This window comes from Arctopsyche grandis, chromosome 11 (assembly GCF_051622035.1).
Source record: "Arctopsyche grandis isolate Sample6627 chromosome 11, ASM5162203v2, whole genome shotgun sequence".
NCBI classification, from domain to species: Eukaryota; Metazoa; Arthropoda; class Insecta; order Trichoptera; family Hydropsychidae; genus Arctopsyche; species Arctopsyche grandis.
In genome coordinates, this window is record NC_135365.1 from 3,868,007 (window position 1) to 3,883,485 (window position 15,479).

The 15,479-nt window shown below is 32.0% G+C and overlaps 1 protein-coding gene across 4 annotated transcripts in view; it reads right to left on the reverse strand.

Annotated features, from left to right (window-relative positions):
* Positions 1-15,479, reverse strand: part of Lar (tyrosine-protein phosphatase Lar) — a 280,520-nt gene that overhangs the window by 23,715 nt on the left and 241,326 nt on the right. For 2 of the 4 annotated variants that reach the window (XM_077441552.1, XM_077441550.1), the window contains exons 8-17: positions 11,086-11,211; positions 10,863-11,012; positions 10,657-10,790; positions 8,426-8,576; positions 5,025-5,048; positions 2,777-2,877; positions 2,606-2,668; positions 2,395-2,524; positions 2,144-2,294; positions 16-152 (exon numbers count right to left, since the gene is read on the reverse strand). In XM_077441552.1, the coding sequence (XP_077297678.1) occupies positions 16-152; positions 2,144-2,294; positions 2,395-2,524; positions 2,606-2,668; positions 2,777-2,877; positions 5,025-5,048; positions 8,426-8,576; positions 10,657-10,790; positions 10,863-11,012; positions 11,086-11,211 (1,167 nt within the window). The remainder of the gene's footprint in view (positions 1-15; positions 153-2,143; positions 2,295-2,394; positions 2,525-2,605; positions 2,669-2,776; positions 2,878-5,024; positions 5,049-8,425; positions 8,577-10,656; positions 10,791-10,862; positions 11,013-11,085; positions 11,212-15,479) is intronic. The other 2 variants (XM_077441553.1, XM_077441551.1) reach the window with 1 other exon arrangement.

Sequence of the window (15,479 nt, forward strand, 5' to 3'; positions counted from 1 at the left end):
CGTTTCTCCCCTTACCGTACTGCTTGGTGCGAACTGGTACTGCAGGTGTGGTGGCTCCTTCTCCACGTTGAGATCGAGCAGCCAACCACACGTAATACAGGGTGTTGGGGTAGAGTCCGCTCAGCGAGTAGGTCTCCGATATGGGGATGCGCCTGGAACGATGGAAAAAGTTAAGGGTTGTCATGGGAGCGTAAAATACAAAAGGTATTGTAGCTGTATATGGAAAGCATTGGGTAGAAAGTGGTTTTTAGATAAAACTTCTGGGTTGCAGGAAGGAATGTTGTGGAACATGTGAAAGAAAAGTGTGATCAAAGTAACAGATTACCGTAAGCGAGTTGAAAGTTAGTTGGAGTAGTTAGGACTTGTGTTAAGATGGGAACGTATGTATACGGATGATGAAGTAATCAAGGAAGCTAGAGTAGGTTGGTTGGATAAAATAAAGAAAATATGGTTTTTAGATGAAACTGCTGACATGGAGGAAGGAGTGTTTTGGAATATGTCATAGATAAGTGTGATCAAAGCAGCAGATCTATAGTAACGAATGAAAAGTAAGTTGGAGTGGTTGGGACATGTAATGAGATAGGTTTGTCGAAGGGTGTTGAAGTAATCAAGAAAGCTAGAGCAGGTTGGGTGGATAAAATAAAGAAAATATGCTTTTTAAATCAAACTTCTGTGTTGAAGGAAGGAGTGTTATTGAATATGTGACAGAAAAATGGGATCAAAGTAACATATTTATCGGAAGCGAGTAATAAGTAAGATGGAGTAGTTGGGACATGTGATAAAATAGATACATACATATGCATGCATGTATAAGGATGTTGAAGTAATCAAAGGAGCAAGAGTAGATAAGTCGGATAAAATAAAGAAAATATGGTTTTTAGATGAAACTTCTGGGTTGGAGGAAGGGGTGTTATGGAATATGTCATAGATAAGTGTAATCAAAATAACATATCTATAGTAAGTGAATGAAAAGTAAGTTGGAGTGGTTGGGACAGGTAATGAGATAGGTTTGTAGAAGGGTGTTGAAATAATCAAGAAAGCTAGAGCAGGTTGGGTGGATAAAATAAAGAAAATATGCTTTTTAAATCAAACTTTTGTGTAGAAGGAAGGAGTGTTATTGAATATGTGACAGAAAAGTGTGATCAAAGTAACATACATATCTATCGGAAGCGAGTAATAAGTAAGATGGAGTAGTTGGGACATGTGATAAAATAGATACATACATATGCATGCATGTATGTATAAGGATGTTGAAGTAATCAAAGGAGCTAGAGTAGATAAGTCGGATAAAATAAAGAAAATATGGTTTTTAGATGAAACTTCTGGGTTGGAGGAAGGGGTGTTATGGAATATGTCATAGATAAGTGTAATCAAAATAACATATCTATAGTAAGTGAATGAAAAGTAAGTTGGAGTGGTTGGGACAGGTAATGAGATAGGTTTGTAGAAGGGTGTTGAAATAATCAAGAAAGCTAGAGTTGGTTTGTTGGTTGAAAAAAGAAAAAAGTAACGTTAATAATATACTTTGTCTATCTGCAGTTTTCAGAATAATGTTGAGTCTTACTTAATTATTATAAAAATAGTTGGTTACAGTTTAGAAGGTAGTCGAATTTCGTTCTGATGAAATAAACTGAATTTAAAATGTATGGTTATATCTAGACGATTGATTGAAATGTGTGTATGCTATGTTCTGTTTGAGCAACATCGAATTTGGTGTAAAATATTGTTGGTGTTTTAGAAGTACAAAACGGAGGTAAGCAATAAGTTTTACATATACTCTAAAAACATCTACATATATTAAACTTTCCATAAACCGACGCGAATAAAACATTACGTTTTAATGTGTCTCGTTTTTTACGTGGAATTTTTTTAGCGTCGGTTTGTGGAAGGTTATAAGGTAGTATTGGTATCATTCAATGAAACGAGTATTGATCAAGACGTACTACAACCGATTAAGTGTTACGCATCCCAGTTGATTACACAAAGTGCCTCAATGTTTTACAACATTCACTCTAGCTGGAAGTTGTAAGTACACAGTAGACTTGTAAAAGCTAATTCCCTTATTGCTATGAGAGAATTGAGGGAGCAAAAGCATCAAAAGCTCAACGAGATCGTTTGAAGTGAACCCAGCGATGTTTCTTACCTATGATGTTTCTCCTGGGCGTACGTATCGTTCCAATATAACTCATAGCTGACTATATTTTCTCCGGAGTGCGAGGGCTTACTCCATTGCAACGTCATGGAAGTTTCTCCAATATCGGTCGCTCTCAGATTTGAGGGTTGCGAAGGTACCCCTGAAATCGAAAATTAGCTTAACACGGCACTCAAGGAAATTGCGTTATACACATAAGACTAGATAAAATCTAATGAAGCTTACGAAGCACAAATACTAACCTTGCTGAGTCTTGACTTGTACAGGGCCTGATAGAGGGCCAGGTCCTACGGACGTGAAAGCTTGCACGCGTATCGTGTAAACTGTGTGGGGTGTTAATTCACTTATTGTCGTAAGTTGATTGTTATCCACCTGAGAGGGTACACAAGTTGTGTTTATATATTGTACAATTTTGGCTAGGGGTCGGAATTAGTAGTGTAAAATGAAAAATACCATTTGTGACTCCCAAGATTGCATTTGGAGCGAGGGACTCGTCGTGAAGTACACTTTATAGCCCTATAAAAATGAAAGATGGACGTTTTCAGTGAAATAAAAATGAGATGGAAATTACTCTGTAATTGTTACGTGCAAAATGAAAATGTATGAGAGTTAAATTTAGTTTACCGTAACCTGCCCATTAGGCAGTTCCGGCTCGTCCCATTGTATGACCATGGTGCTCGAGCTTAACGGTCGCACTTGCACGTTTCGCGGCGCAGTACCCGGTTCTGTGAATTAAATATTTAGTTTTAGTCGCAGGTAAATTTGAATTTAAATTGTTCGATATTCATGAGAGCAATCGAGGATCTCAGGGCTGAAACAATATTATACAATAAAATAAAAAATCCTAGCAAGTTTTGAGAGAGAAAGCATACAAACGAAGGTAATCAGTCAATGTTGACCGTCAACGGGCATAATACTAGTACTAGAATGTTTGCCCACTTTCTGTGACAAATCACACAATCTTTAACCACTGTAAAAGCGCAGACACATATAAAGGTACGCGACACGTGTTTTTTTTTTAGATAGTTAAAAAATCTGCACATCTGATCTATGTTTTTGTGATATTTAATCCTTGCTTTGACATATTTGAAAAACTACATACACGTGCGACCTCCCAAATATATGCACCTAACCTTAATGTGAGACAAGTTTTTCACCACAGGAGGCCGAGAACGCACCCGTGCTGTACGATTTAGTCTGTTTGTGCCTTGAGGTGGGTAGAAAATTAGGCCACTCTCAAGAAAATGACAGACGAAAGTGACTCAGTTGAGCATATATGTTTGTATATACCAACTAGTAACCAGGTGCACTTTGACTATAAAAAACTGCGCACTTTCGTTGTGTCTGTACAATCAATCATGGTGATATCAATTGACAGATTGCGCATGCGCATTGTAGGCGTAAAGTCCGTACAGTGTGACAAAATAAATTTTAAAATATGAATATACATACATATACATATAGATAGCGTTCGACTTATTGAGATTGAAAATATTGTTTTTTTTTTTAATATTATTTTTTTTTAATATCCATAACATCCTCTCATTAATCAATTTGAGTAAATACAGTATTTTTATCTCAAGATGGCCTATTTTACCTAACTATTTGCATTATTGAAATTCTTCATCAATGTATCCGGTGATTTTTTTAGTTATAATGAATACAGATTAAAAATATATGTATGAATATCTTCTTATTAATGTCTTTTCATTAATAGCTAATGTGATGGACGGATTCTTTTCTTCAATAGGATTGCTCACACGAGTGTTTCCTATGGTTCTATATTAGTTTTCTGTGTGCGGAATCTTCGTGTGGGTAATATTCTTGTGAGGAATAATCAAAAAACCGGTTAACGAACGCCTTTCTGAGCTTTCTTGCTTTCTCCTAGATACTTTTCGGTACCATTTGAGCATTTTGTTTATCTATCAATTAGTTCAGCTATAATTCGATTTAATTCCAATGTTCTTTAAGTTTGTGTATTAAGTTGGAACTAAATTTAAAACACATTCTTACATTCAAAATCCAAGTTTCATATCCATATATCAATACTAAGGAAACGTAATGATCAATAGATATTATCCATAAAAATACATCCATCATATTATCTTTCATTAGAATGGCAAAATATGTAAGTGTTATTATAATAATTCAATTTTCATATTATTGGTTACTTAATGTACATATATTATATGTAAATAACATTAAGATTTGAATTTATTTAAATAAATCAACCCAACCGTTAAGCAATGTATCATTAGTTTTATACACACGTAATAATTTATATACGTACATTAATATGTATTTGAAATTTATTACAATCGTAACTATACATACAATCTCATATCGCTATATCTATAGTCGATTTCCATTAATGTTCCCCGTTAATCTCATGCATACAAATCAGATACCTAATGCGAATATTAATTTTGAGAGGAGTTCAGGCTTTGTATACGATCGAGAAAAATTGTTATGCTACGCTATATGTATATATAATATTATATATAAGTAATAAAATTTATGTTAGAGAAATAAAATAAACAGAACAAAGGAAAGTTACGTTGTAAAAGGTACAATGGGTTAAATCAATCGGAAAAAGAGTTAAAGCATTACTTTTATAAGGATTTTTTCTTCTTTTTTTTTGAGGGAAAAAGTCCACACTTAATCAGCGAAAGAAAAATAACGTTCGCCAAATTTCAATGGAGCGCAATTTATAAGTCTTTTCAAAAACAATTGAAAATAATCATACGTTTATTTTCCTTTGTACGGGAATGTGTAGTTTGTAAATTGATTTCAAATTGAAAGATTGTTGTTTCGCGAAAATTTCACACAAAAACACGAACACTCACAAATAATAACCAAAATTTTGACTTACTGGCACCTCCAAAAATGGAATCCCCTGTAGTCGGAGAAGGGAAAAATGGAAGAAAAAAATTGATTAGAAGTTATACTGGAAGACAGCACAGTAGAGTAAATATTTCAACTATTTTATATATTATATGTATATCATTTCATATTGTAATTGTATAAGCCTTATAATATAACTAAGAAAATAAATGAAACTACTAGAGAAAAACGTTTGAAATTACGTTAGTAAAAGTGCACATCAAAAATAATCAAATTAAACTACAGAAAAGTTTGTATACGTTTGTAAAGATGATTATAAATCATAATAAAGTGTTATTTTTTTAAATAATAAATTAATTACATATGATAGATGAGTGTGTGAAGATGATGTTGTTTTTTTTTTAATATGTACATTAAGTATTTACAAGTTGATACATAATAGTAATATAAAAATCAACGAAATAAACACAAAATATATGAGTGCCATAAACATAAAAATAACATGTCAAACTGCCATATCACAAAACAAATTATAAAACTTACATCAAGCGTAGGGACGATGGCGACAGCCCGTGATAAACAATCAATCACGCGATCGAATGCATGGAAAATAATAGTGAAAATAAAACGTTAACGAATCCATCTCAAAAACACACGAAAACAAAAAACGGACGAAGACACAAAAAATAAACATATAAATATATATCCACACATAAGCCGATGAAGCGAACAATACAAGCGATGCTCGTTCAACATTCCTGTCTTATAGAGAAAAAGTATAACAATAACAATAAAACAAAATTATCCAACTGAAAACATCGTCGAGATATCGTGCTTCAGCACTCGATGCGTTGCAAATGCTAATGTTTTTTTTTTAATTTTTTTTTTTGTGAAGAACGTTATGCCAGAGACCGACGGTTACATTTCGCAAATTCGCAGCATTGAATGGACGAATCGAATTCACTCATCTATAGATCTTCGAATACTCAAAAATCAAAATGAATCAAAATCATCTGAAATTAAAATACATTTTAAGTATTTCTTTTAAGAGTATTGGGTATGTGTCTGTACAGGATGATATCCGGACTATATGAACTTAGATCATGGGACTTTCGCCGACGCAATTTTGATACAAGTAGCATATATTTGATACAACGATACTAATATTATATATTTTGTGATGAGATATACTCAGAATGATTCAAATATTAGCTTCAAATTAAGACAGAAAGGGTGTAAGAAAGTATGAAGGGCGATTTATTATAATGATTTTTCAAGCCAAAAGATATTTGTATCATATCTAGCGATTTAATAAGCAAGCATTTATTCATGTTCGGTAAGGTTAGATTCTAAACAAAAATAGATTTTTTTTGTAACATGAGAGATCATTTCAAAGAATCAATAAAATTGAATTTTAAATCTCCCAATATGAAGTGAATTACCATAGATTTGAATCGCCTTTCTGTCAGAAAAAAAGACAGATTACAATAACGAATAAAAAACTAGATTTTAAATTCACCAAATAATTCAAGAGTGTGACGAAAGGTTATGACCCTAATAAAGCTAACGTGATTGATTATTAATGTATTATATATAAATCTAATATTATAATATTATGAAATGAAATATAGTAATATATTATCTAATTTTATCATTTTGGGAGATAATTGTCTGGCCGATTTGTTACACTCGTAGACTTTTAGTATATAAAAAATATTTTGAGTCTTTGAAAGGCCTGCTACCTATTATGTCTACGAGTAATAAGTTGTGTAACGAATCGGCAAGAAAATTCTTTCCCAAAATGGTAAAATTAGTTAATATATAACTATATTTCATTTCATTTTTTTTTAATCTCGATTGCCATTGGTTGTACACCTTAACTAACCAATAGGATTTGCGTATTTTTATCCTCATGGCAAAAAGCCGTGACATGAAATATATACTACTGTTCAGTTGTAAGTATCAAATTTTTTTGGTATAATATAAACAATTGTTTATATACATATATTTTTTCCCAATGAAATGGAATTTAATATATATTATGCAAGTTTAAATACATAAAAATTAAGTGTTAAATGTATATATGTATGATAGAAAATGCATAGATAGCATAGGATAAACATACATGTACAAATATTAAAATATATAAAAAAGCGTTGAATTTTGAATGTCGATTTTGGTGAAATGTTGAAATAAAATATTATATGAAATTTAAATATCGACGATATAAGTCTGTCGGCGAAAAGTCCCAGACCCGTGCAAATTGAGTGCGTTCTCTTATATTGAATTCAAAGTGTCGATGGTGAAATATTATCATATAATTCGAATGTCTTCGAAAGTGTATGAATAATTCAAAAGGGGTTTGAGAAACAACATCCATCCGCTCGAAGAAATTAGCTTGTTGAAGGGTATTAATGTAACTGTCCATGTGTATTATCATGTAAGAGTATTATGACATTGCGTATTTATTAAATGTTCCCATGCATAAATTGATACATACATATGTACATACGTACATATGTATTGTATTATATTAAATTTGTAATTCATCGAGTGTTGCAAGTAAGTATGAAATAAGTATATTGATGCAAAATGTGTTTGTGAAAAGCGTGTCATACAAATCGGTCCGATACGAAACATACATTTATATTATAATATAATATCTGATGCGAAGCAACAAAATTTTGAACAATCGATATCACATCATCCGAATCATGCATATCGAAAATTCGTTCATACAAGGAGCCAATTTCTTTAAAATTTGTAATTTATACAGCTTTATTAGTATGTCAAAAAATAAGCAGCCATTTTCATTTTGAAAGCAATGCATTTCTTATTTGATTATTTAATAATATATAAACACGAAATCCATGTCATTTCAATTTTTTTTTGGTATCAATAAAAGCATACATACACAATATCCAAATAACAATCCAAAAATTATCAATAATAATAATCAAACAATTTATATTCATATGTACAATGTGAGTGATGATTTAATGTATTGATGATATGAGGGGAAATATGTATTTTCAATTTAATTAAATATTTATAAGACCTCTCTTCATGTTCTGAAAATAAATTATGTTAAATATAATATATAGATGCATATCTGAAAAAAAAGTACAAACATTTCTACTTGAGTATACAAACTGATATATCCGATTAATTACATTAATAATAGATATAGTAAAGAGATATTTACACGTTAGGATAGGTAATCAACTTTCAGTCGAAACATTCCAATATGTATCATTAATAATAATAATATGTAAGATGAAGCGGCAAATTTTTGTGATTTTTTTTTTAAATTTTCATGAAATATATTATATACAAGTGATATATGTATGTAGATATGTTAGTAGGAAAAGCGACATATGAAACAAAATATAAAATCAAAACAAAGCTAATGTAGAAGGGATGCATTACCTGTTTCACCGGTTGTTACGACAGCCGGTGCGCTCGGAGGACCTCGTCCAATGTTGTTCACAGCTATAACGAACAATTCGTATTCGGTATAGGGGGAGAGGTTTCTCACTGCGTAGTACATCGTGATGATTCCCGATATCTCACTGTAGGCCTGGGTAAGGTACGCAATTTTGGACGTTGAATTGAAAGTTGTATGAAAATCAAACGTTTAACACTGGAATAGTCGCATCGGTTGTTTTTTTGACTGATTAATTTTGGGAATTACAATATTTGATGGCGTTACAGTGTGTAATAGCGTTACAATGTGTAGTGGAAATACAATGTGAAATGACGTTACAGTGTGTAATGGCATCATAGTTTGTAAAGGCGTTACAATATGTAATGGCGACAAAGTGTGTATTGTAATTATGGTAAACAAAGCCGTTACAATGTGTAATAGAGTTATAGCGTGCAACGGCGTTAAGTGTGTAATACTAATGGCGTTGTAATGTGTATTGGAATTAATAGTGTGTAAAGAATTAACAATGTGTTATATCATTGAACTGTAATGGTGTTATAGTGTGTAATAGTGTTACATAAAATGTGTTATGGCATTATGGTGTGTAATTACAATTTGTAATTACACACCGTTACAATTTGCAATGGCGTTGTAGTGTGTATTGGCTTTATACCGTGTGAAAGCGTTACGATGTGTGATGGTGTTACAGTTTTTGGTGGTATTACAATGTGTAATGATGATATATGTACAAATTTGTGATGGCAATACAGTATTTAATAGTAGTAAAATGTGTAATGGCGTTATATTATAGTGTGTAATGGCATTACAGTTTGTAATGGAATTATATTGTGTAAAGGTGCAACGATTTGTGATAGCGTTACCGTTGGTAACGGTATTTAATGTGTATTGGCATTATAGTGTGTAAATGCGTTACAATATGTGATAGCGTTAGTTTGTTTGTAACGGTATTATAGTGTGTAATAGCCTTACAATGTGCAATGGCATTGTAATGTGTGATGGCGTTATAATGTGTAATAGCTTTGATTTGTAACTGTGTCATAGTGTGTGATGGTATTATGGTAATTAAAAGCGTTACAATGTGCAATTGCGTTGTAATTGCATTATAATGTACATATATTGACTTTAAAGTGTATAAGAGCGTTAAAATGTGTAATACCGTTGATTTTTAACGGTGTTAAAGTGTGTAATGTGGATATATATACATATGTATGTATGATGGCACTGAAGTATGTAATAGCATACTTCAATGCCATGGAATTATATTGTGTAAAGGCGTAACGATGTGTGATAGCGTTACAGTTTTTGGTGGTATTACAATGTGTAATGGTGATATATGTATGTATAAAGGTGTGATGGCAATACAGTGTGTAATAGTAGTAAAATGTGTAATGAAATTATAGTACATATTATTATTACAGTTAACCATTATACATACACTAAACAGTTTATAACGATGTTTAGTGTATAATGATGCTATAATGTGTGATGGTATTATAGTATGTAATAGCGTTCTAGTTTGATCGATGTAGCGTTTCAGCTAGTTACTGTGTTATAATGTGTAAATATGATAATTTTTGAACAACATTGCAAAGTTAGTGTGTAATTGCTAGTGTAATATCGAATGATGCACTTTTGATGATTTATCTTAAAATATGTATGTATGTATGTAGATGTTTGATAAAATAAGTGATTTTATGTCAATTATGTAGGTTCCGTTGGTATTTCTGCTGGGAATCGTCTGATATTACTTCTAGTAATTGCATTTCTATGTCAAAGTGTATTACATTTGGTAACTGAATTACCATTTGTAATATGTAGTTATGATGTTCATGGTACATGGTACAAAAAGTACGGATTCAACTTACATAAGTTCATATGTAAATATACTACAGGTACACTGCAAAAGTATTACATACGGTTTGTAATAATGATACAACATATTTTAATCGGAAATTAAAATATATTGTATCACCATTTAAATGTGTATTTAATTTTTAATTTCTACGAGAGTAAGAAGGTGCTTAAGTCAGTGACTGTATTTGATGTAAATATTTGTTAGTGTTGAATTAAAACAAGTATGCCTCTAGGATTTATATTGTTATCTCATTATCAAACTTTCACGACTCAATATCGAATTGAATATTGCAAACATAATCGAAATGATCAATAATGCAACTACTCCAGCATTAATACGGTCTGAGTGGGCACTCACCTGATTTGCGTATTTGGGTTTGAATTGTATAACGTAATATTGAGGATCTTCAGGACCGTTGAAGGACCACGTGAGACGAACAGATGTTGCTGTGATCTCAGATGCTCTCACATTGGTCGGTGGACCGGGTAAAGCTAAAACCAAAATCAATAATCACTCAAAAACAAATCCTTTAAGGTGGAACGATGAAACTGAAAGATTCTCACATTGAACTTTAACTATGGAAGTCTGTTCGATTACACCCAGAGCACTCAAGGCAACACAAGTATAATTCGCAGACTCTCTTATATCAGTCAATTCTAGCACATTCCTTCCGATGGGCAGCTTATCTTCTGGAGTCAAGTCTTGAGCCAAACCTGAAATCAATCGTGTTGAAGTGACAGTGTTAAGTTATGTGTTCCGAAAAATAAACTTGTTGGAAAATCATACCTTTTCTCCATTTGACGTGAGGCATAGGAGAGCCGACTGCGACGCATTGCAGAGTCAAGTTGCCACCTAGCATGACTTCATTCATTGCAGGCGGTGGTATGGAAAATTGAGGAGAAACTCGTCGAACTGTGGATGTGAAAATGTACGAGAATATTAGGTAAAGTTTAGTGCGACGAACAAATTTCCAACGTTCAGGTTTTGACGGAGAAGTAATTAGGAACTGACTAAAAAGTTTGGTATGACCTTTTAAAGTGGTCACTCGATGCAGTTGAAGCGATTATGAATGAAATTATGTAGTTAGGTTGGAAAATGTTATTCATTTAAATACATATAATACTTGTATTTAAATATAATAAGCTTCAAATTGGAAATAGTTGTATAGAGTCTGCTAGTGACAAAAATGTCTGATGCATTTAAAAGAAAATTGTTTATGGACCAATGGTAGTTATACACAATTGTGGCCAAGATTTAGAAAAAATGCAAAAAATACAGAATAAAGCTATGAGAGGTATTTTGAATGTGAGTAGATTTAAGAGTATTGGAAGTATGCTAGATGAATTGGGATGGATGAGTATTAGAATTAGTCTAAAAATTAGTACATTGTCTTTTGTTTATAAGTTAGATCATAATTTATTGCCTAAGTACTTTGATGATTATATAATAAGGAATAGAGATAAACATAGTTTTTATACTAGAAATAAGGACAAACTAGTTGTAAGTAGAGTAAGAAAAAATAAGACAGCTGGGGGTGTTTTTCACAGGGGTGTGCTCATGTATAATGCCCTCCCCCTGAGTGCATCAGGTCTGCTAATACCATGGATGCATTCTTTCGAGGTGCGAAGAGACACCTCTGTTAGGGACAGTATATATAAGTTAATTATAAATTTTAGATTTAAGTAATTAAGATGTATTATTAAATTAGCTTGATAGCTAAGATACTATATAAATAAATAAATTACATATGTATATCGGTTATACATATAATAGTATATGGTCTCGGGAAATTAACATATGTACATATAAAGGTTGGTTTTTTAGAGGTATAGAACTTTAAAATAAAATAAAAATCATGTTAATGGCCATGGTATTGTCTTTATTGGAATATTAAGGTTATGCCATTAGGGATTAAATATGATATCGGGCTATTATATGGTTGTCGGGGCTGATTAAAATAAAGCGAAATCTGGAAGTCCAATTTTCAAGCAGCTGGGGCTATATATCGGCAATAACGCGGCAAAGGCTTCCAAGTCGTCCATCGCCTCGGGTTTATATATATATAAGGACTTCACATATACCCACAGAAAATAATTCAAAGGGGTTAAATCACAAGATCTTGGAGGCTTAATTACGACCGTAAAATGGACCTATCGCAAGGTAAGTTTCGCGAACTGAACCACGATTTTCGAAATAAATTTGAGTAATTTTCAAGCGTAAGTCTAATCATGGTGAAATGGCAAAATAAACTGAGCACAAATCAGCTGCCAGCTGTCAAATTGGCTGTCGCTTTAAAACGTGCTGACGATTCGAAAAACAAATAAACATCGTTTACAAAAAGTCGCTTTAATTTTGGTACTGGTAGTGAAGTTTTTGCAAAGGTGAGTTCAAAAATTAAGAAAAAAATTGTAGTTTGTAATCCAAGTTAGAGTACCACAAGATACCAAATTTAAAGTAAAAATCTATGGTTGTGCGTAGCGGTTTTAAAAGGTTTACATACACTATATGTTTCAAAATCCAGGGCTTCGAGCCATTCCGAAGCTTTATTCATCTATTGAGAAATAAATAAAGAAAAAAGCGTCAACAAAAGAAAACAGGTATTTAAATCGTTTAAATATAGATTTTATCCAAGATTTATTTTGTTGATGAGTTATATTATATGTATGTACATATGTACATATATAGATGATGGGCCTATTCAAGAATCGAGTTATACAAAGCAGGATGGAGTATCGTATTGAAAGTTCACAAGGAAAATAAGAAGTTTAAACGTTTGATCGTAGCATAATATATGGCAAACATTTTCCTATGTAGATATTGAATGTGTGCCAAATGCGCAAAGATGATGGCAAAGCGACTCGGAAGCAATAAATCACGTAGCGAAAAATTTCTCAAAAGTTAATGTACAAAAAACATGGCTACTACATCCAACATCGGACACATTAGAGCTTTCTGTGTCAGCTCAAGGACGGAAAAGCGCCGAAACCAATTTTCCGGGACGGAGGCAGAAGTTAATGGAAAGCGACGATATTAAAAATGACACATATACATACACACACAGTTGAACTGTTTTTCCCTGCATTATAATGCGATATTAACGCGAAAGTCATCCACAAGAGTTTGCAGTTTAATATAAATAATAGATGTCTGTTCAATTAGGCTAATAAGCGAACGTTTTGGCGTTTCCATTTAAATAATGGAATATGCATTACGCGGACTTTGCGTCTCGCACCGAGAGAACGGTTTTAAAAGGTTTATATTTTCAGTTAAGACGTATTCGGTCTGTTTGAAAAAGGACAATCGTTTAGGAAACTTCAAGCCGGAGAAAAATGAGACCGGGGGGAAAAAAAGGAAGGGAAAGTGAGATCCACCCGAAAAAAGTACATTTAGATGGTTAAAGCTTATTGTATTATAAAAAGTAAGATTTATTGCACATTTAAATTTTCTTTTTATTTAAACAAGCGGCGGAATCCATATAATAGGTTTCGAGGAAGAGACGTTTCGCTTCGGAGTCCTCGAATAGTTTTGCGTTTAATTTAATTAAAATTTTAAGAAGTTTCACTTGTGATTGTATGTATAGTTCAGTGCTATTTAAACTTAAGCTGAAATTTCAATTGTTTAATATTTTGAAAGCTTTTTAATTGTTAACTAACATTACGCAATAATTTAATGCTATTGAGTTGAAAAGCAGGTCAAAATGCTTTTGATTATAATTTTAAAAGTTTTGTATTCAATAAAATGTACAATAAAACATTTTCTTAACATAAATTAAATCCGAAAAAATATTTTAAGGGGCTAACTCTGGTGCGATTATATTTTATTTTAATTAACATACATATGTATGCCACAGTGTCTTCACAGGTTACGCGAATATGACACTGTGGATAGATAATATATGTATTTTTAATTTATTTAATTAATTATGTACACTCGTCTTACATGCGAGTGTATTATACAGATCAAGAAACACACCAAACTACATATCAATACATAATTATTATGTATTTTTACATTACACATGACATCTATGGTCAAACAAGTGCATTGAAAGCATTTTTATATATGTATATGTACATAATAAGATCAATAAGCATTTATACAATACGAATTTTTATACGATAATCATCCACGGAGACTTACTTCTATGGAGAAATATTTGCAGCATTATTTTATACATACTGGAGAACCTTGAGACGTTGAATAAATAGTAAGATATGTGAGAGAAATGGGGAGGAAATGCCAATTTTACAGGAACTGTTTCAATGAAATTCAGAAAAAATGGCAAATTCTGATAAGAAACGATTGACCTCGAGTCACAAACCAAGGTCTAGGCAGCAGCGGGACTCTAGTGGGAAATGAACCCGTGATACTCTGCTCGAAAGCATAATATGCTAACCACCATTTTATATAATCATACATACATATATATATATATATATATATATATATATATATATATATATATATATATATATATATATATGTATGTAAGATATATGTATAAAAAAAACATTTCATTTTATTTAGCAAACATTTTATTTACCCAAAATATATAAAGAAACGAATAAAGAAGAAAATAAAAAGAAGTAAAAACTATAAATTACAATTAATTAGATTAATAGGTTCAAAACTTTCACTCGCACAAGCAAAGCCTAGTAATTCATCTAAAATATATATTGTATATTTTTATGAAACCTCTAAAGAAATTCGATGGTTAAAATGAGGACTCAAAGTCATTGCGGAACTATCGGCTAAGTAGTAAAAACTCGCATAATGAAATGTAGGTATTTTGGTAGAATTTGACTCGTCAGGATTATTCTTAGTATTTAATGGAAAATGGGGGAAAACCGACGATTAAAAATTACCATAAAAACCATCGAGGCAAACCCTTAGCTGACACAAACGAAAATTGTCTCAATTTGAATGGATAAATACCGCAACTTTTGGGAACATACTTTTGAAAATTAACGTTCCTATGTCGCGAAAGAATTTCGGGTACTATGCTTTGAATGCGAACAAAGTTTGGAAATTCATTAAGCGCACGACACATTATTAGTCTATCGTGTGCCAAAAACGACGTGATATATCTCAAAATCTCATAATATACATATATTTATTCCAAAATAAACAATGTATGCAACGAACAAAAAAATGTGCGGGATGGATGGATGATAGTTGTG